At 38.3% G+C, this 5,792-nt stretch overlaps 1 protein-coding gene across 1 annotated transcript in view; it reads left to right on the forward strand.

The window, feature by feature from the left end:
* Positions 1-685: 685 nt before the first annotated feature.
* LOC143027978 (glutamate receptor ionotropic, delta-1-like) overlaps positions 686-5,792 on the forward strand; it is a 20,365-nt gene continuing 15,258 nt past the window's right edge. The window contains exons 1-3 of the mRNA XM_076189620.1: positions 686-826; positions 937-1,106; positions 1,522-1,611. Of these exons, the coding sequence (XP_076045735.1) occupies positions 686-826; positions 937-1,106; positions 1,522-1,611 (401 nt within the window). The remainder of the gene's footprint in view (positions 827-936; positions 1,107-1,521; positions 1,612-5,792) is intronic.

Consider the following 5,792-nt stretch of genomic DNA (forward strand, 5'->3'; position numbering starts at 1 on the left):
AAAACAAACAAACAAACAAACACACACACAAACAAAAACACACAAACGAATGAGGACTTCTACAGAGAAATGCGGGGGGCTAGTCAAGCGTCAACACACAATACGGTACAATACTCGCCAAAACATACGGAGAAGGAAAACACAAGACCAAGCACACACCTAACGAGCGAGTGAGCGAGCGAGAGAAAGAGAGAGTGAGAGAGTAAGAGAGTGAGAGGGTGAGAGGGTGAGAGAGTGAGAGTGATAGAGAGTGAGAGAGTGAGAGTAATAGAGAGTGAGATAGTGAGAGGGTGAGAGAATGAGAGAGTGAGAGTGATAGAGAGTGAGAGACTGAGAGTGTTAGAGAGTGAGATAGTGAGAGAGAGAGTGAGAGTGATAGAGTGAGGGTGAAATTAGCAATAAAACATAAACACACCATAAATAAAACCGTTTAAATTTTAATACATTTCTCCAAATAAAACATTTTATAAACTTATAATCGTTTTACAGATAATATGGTCATAAAGAATGTACTCAACGTGTATACACATTAGAAATGTCGGGGCAGTGGGTTCGAATTGGGTCGGGGACCGCATGTACTTCGTAGCTCACACGAAGATTCGCGTGCGTATGTGAAGATCAGAAACAACAAACGAGCCTCCCCACCTTAGTCGTTTTTGCTCTTTGGCGCCAAAGGACGACCTCGATGGCGCCAGGTCCCCGACCTCGATGGCGCCAGGTCCCCGACCTCGATGGCGCCAGGTCCCCGACCTCTTGTGACCTCGAGGTCTTCACCTTCACCGGAAAACAACGACGTCGGTCATACCAGGTCACAGTCGAATTTCCAGTGACGAGGTTTTTTCAGTCATTCAACCTTGTCAAGAAATCACTCAAGTAATGAAACCAATTCACCGTTTCAAAGGAGAAGTAAAGACATCTCCATCTCGCCCTTCCTAGCAAGGACGGGCCCTCTTCGTGGAAGTGGGACACTGTGTTACAGCGGGCCGAGGTCGAGTGCCCTCGTGCCAACTCAGGGGTCCGCTGTTCCAGGACCACGTCGCCTTCTACCGCGACTTCCGGGGAAGGCATCTCCTGGCCACGGCTGTCGACAACTGGCCCTTCTTCAAGTGAGTGCGCAAAGAAAATAATAAATAGATACATAAATAAATAGATAAAGAGCTGGGCGCGTTCCTCGGTGCGTTCCGTTTCAGCTTGGCCGCGGTTAGCGCTCCCAAACTATTAAATCTTAAGAGACAGGTTCATGCCGAAATAAAAGTGCGGTCGGCAACCTACTATTTCGAAAGGAAAAATTCGTAGGCTACTATACTATACCGGCACCTATATTGCTTTAATAATCTTGGAGCGCTAACCGCTGCCAAACTAAACCGGAACGCAACAAGGAACGTACCGAGGAACGCGCCCAGCTCTAGATAAATACCCTTACCATCTACTTTTTTTTTTTTCTTTTCTTTTTTTTTTTTTTCTTAAGGAATACCACATACGTACGAAACACTGTAGCTTTCATGTCCTCTTGTTCTTCAGAGTCAACATGTTACCCAACGGAACTGCCGTAGCGGGCGGCGGCATGGACGTTAGCGTCTTGGACACCCTAGCAGCAAAACTAAACTTTACGTAAGAAAACGCCATGATGTTCTCCAAGTAGAGTTAAAACGTCGTAGTGATGTGTTTAGAATTAAGTTTCATTTTCTATTCGTCTGTACAATACCAATACCTGGCGTACACCGACTACTTGTCACAATGTCTCAACATATATATATATACACATATATATACACATATATATACATATATGTATACATATATACATACACATATATATACACATATATATACATACAGGAACCCACAGTCGGAGAAAATAAACTCTGAATAAAAGAAGAATCCTATATTTCGGCTATCAACTGTAGCCCTCTTCAGGAAAGTACATATATATAATATATATATATATATATATTATATATATATATATATATATATATATATATATATATATATATATATATATATATATACATACTTTCCTGAGGAGGGCTACAATTGATAGCCAAAATATAGGATTCTTCTTTATTCAAAGTTTATTTTCTCCGGCTGTGGGTTCCTGTGTGTCATTTACAAATGTGCTACTACATTTCTGTTTAGAAATATATATACATATATATATATATATATACATATATACATGCACATATATATACACATATATACACACATATATACACATGTATATACACATATATACATATATATATACACATATATACACATATATATACACATATCTCCACATATATATACACATATATATACACATATATATATACACACATATATATACACACATATATATACACATATATACATATATATATATATATATACACATATATATAAATATACACATATATATACATATGTATATACACATACATATATACATATATACATACACATATATACATATATACACATATATACACACATATATACATATATACATACACATATACATACACATATATACATATACATATACACATATATACATATACATATACACATATATACATATATATACACATATATACATATATATATATACACATATATACATATATATACACATATATACATATATATACACATATATACATATATATACACATATATACATATATATACACACATATACATATATATACACATACATATATATACACACATATACATATGTATACACATTTATATATACATATACACATGTATATACATATATATATACATATATATACACATATATACACATATATATACACATATATATAGATATACACACATATATACATATATATACACATATATACATATATATACACATATATACATATATTTACATATATATATATATACATATAAACATACATATATACATATATACACACAAATATATATATATATATATATACACAAAAATATATATATATATATATATATATATATATATATATATATATATGCATATAAATATATATAAATATACATATACACTGTATGGTTCCCAGTGATCAATTTTTTTTTTTTTTTTTTTTTTCAACCACAAATCACTTTTAATTCTATGCCATCGCAGTCGAGACTGAAGAATCGCTCGATGGAGGCATCCGCTGGAAATTGAAACGTGGGCGATCCGAGGATTCGAACCCAGTTAACCCGTAACAAAGTTACAGTGACTTAAAACCAATACGCTATCAAGAGAGAATCTCTCTTGATAGCGTATTGGTTTAAGTCACTGCAACTTTGTTACGGGTTAGCTGTGTTCGAATCCTCGGCTCGTCCACGTTTCAATTTCCAACGGATGCCTCCATCGAGCGATTCTTCAGTCTCGACTCCGATGGCATGGAATTAAAAGTGATTGTGGTTGATATATATATATTATATTGAGTGAGATAAGAGTTATATATATATATAGTCTATATATATATATCAAGTAACGTGGGTGTCGTAACACGAATAATAAAACTTTAAACCCACTCTCGGGAGAAAGATAAGTGTGATAAAGAGTAATCGGATATTGCGATACTGGTGAGTCCGCTGCTGGCAGTGTGAGTTATAGGCAGGGTTCGGGTGTTGTGGTCCACTGGCAGTGGTCAGATATGTGTTTAGGGGGTAGAGGGTGCTATGAGGTGCGGGTAGACGTGTGGGGGGTTTGCGAGTGTGTGTGTACAGTGGTGTGTGTGTGGTGTGTGTGTGGTGTCGTGTGTGTGTGTATGTGTGTGTCTGAGTGTTTAGTATGTGTGGTGTGATGTATGTGAGTAGTGGTGTGTAAGTGTGTGTTGTGGAGTATGTGTTAGAGGTAGGTGTGTCTGTGTGTGTGTATGGTGTATGTGTGTGTGATGTATGGTGTATGTGTGTGTATGAGTGGAAGTGTGTGTATGGTGTGTTGTGTGTGTATGTGTGTATGTGGTGTGGTATGAGGTGTATGTGAGTGTGCTGTATGTGTGTGTGTAGTGTATGTCGTGTGTGTGTATGTATGTAAGTGTGTGTTGTGTTGTTATGGTCTGTGTGTATGTGCTGTATGTACTGTGTGTGTGCTAAGTGAGAGTAGTGTACAGTGTGTGTATGTGGGTGTATGCTGTAAGTGTGTGTTCATGAGAAAGGTGTGTAAGTGTGTGTATGTGTATACGTGTGCTGTAAGTGTGTGTATGTGGAGTGAGTGTTAAGTGTGTGTCAATGAGGAAGTGTGTGTCTGTGTAAGTGTGGTGTAAGTGTGTGTCTGGTAAGTGTGGTATGTGTGAGTATGTGTAAGTGTGAGTATGTGTGTGTATGTGTAGTGGTCGTGTATGTGTGTGAATGTGTCAGAGGGTGTAAGTGGTGTGTATGTGTGCGTGTGTGAATGTGTGTGTGTCTGTGTAAGTGTGGTATGCGTGTTGTGTCGTGTGTGTATGTGTGTTGTGTGTAAGGTGTGTGTTGTGTGTGTTCGTGTCAATGTGGGTTATTGGTGTGTATGGTGACAGTGTGAGTCCGTGTGGTATGTGGTAAGTGTGTGTATGCTGTAAGTGTGTGATTGTGTGTGTATATCGTGTGTGTATAGTAAGTGTGTGTATGGATGTGTAAGTGTAAGTGAGTGTATGTGAGTGTATGTGTAAGTTTAGTGTTGTGCACTGTGTATGTGTAGTGTGGTCGTGGTGTGTCTAGTGTACAGTGTGTGTATGTGTGTGTTATGTGTCAGCTGTGGGTATGTGAGTGTGTAGTGTAAGTGTGGGGTATGTGTGTGTGTTATGAGTATGTGTCGGGTGTGTGTTCGTAGTGTAGTGTCGGGTATGTTGTGTATGTGTAAGTGTGGTCTGTGTGGTGATGTGTAAGTGCTGTGTATGAGTGAGTGGAATGAGTACTGTGTGTCGTATGGTGGTGTGTATGGGTGTGTGTATGGTATGTGTTTAAAAAATACAACTGTGGTGGTATCGTCGTTTGTATATTGTTAAGTTTGTACATGTGTTTGTATATGTAGTGTGTGTATGTGTGGCTGTAAGGTGTCAGTGTGTGTGTTGGTGTTGTCTGTGATCGTGTGGGTGTATGTGTGTGTCAGGTCCGTGTGTGTATGTGAGTGTATGTGTGTGTGTGTCATGTGTGTGTATGTGTAAAGTGAGGGTATGTGTGTGTGGTATGTGTAGTGTGGGTATGTTGTGTGGTATGTGTAAGTGTGGGTATGTGTGTGTATGTGTAAGTGTGGGTATGTGTGTGTATGTGTAAGTGGGCGGTGTGTGTGTGTATGTGAAAGAGTGTCGTGATGTTGGAGTGTGTACTGGTGTAGAGTGGTGTATGTGTGTGATGTGTGTGTATGAGTAAGTGTGGTGTAAAGTGTGTGGTATGTGTAAGTGATGTAAGAGTTGTCTGTGACAGTGGGTTTGTATAAGGAAAGTATGTGTACGAGTTTGCAGTTTGTGTATGTGTACATGTGTGTGTAAGTGTGTGTAAAGTGAAAGGTGTGTAGTGTGTGTCTGAGTGTGTATGTGTCGTGTGTGTATGTGTTGTGGTATGTGTAAGTGTGTGTATGTGTGTGTATGGTGTATGTGGTGTGTCTGTGTGGTGTGAATGTGTATAAGTGTGTGTATGCTGTGTGTATGTGTACGTGAGTGTATGTGTGTGTATGTGTCAATTGGTGTAGAGTGATGTATAGTAAGTGTGTCTGTATGTGTGTGTATGTGTTAAGTTTTGTGTATGTGTGTACGTATGTATAAGTGTGTGTATGTGTCCCTATGTAGTGCTAAGTGTGTGTAAGTGTGTGTATGTGTAAGTGT

The sequence above is a fragment of the Oratosquilla oratoria genome, chromosome 9, assembly GCF_046742065.1.
Source record: "Oratosquilla oratoria isolate Oo_2021 chromosome 9, ASM4674206v1, whole genome shotgun sequence".
NCBI lineage: Eukaryota > Metazoa > Arthropoda > Malacostraca > Stomatopoda > Squillidae > Oratosquilla > Oratosquilla oratoria.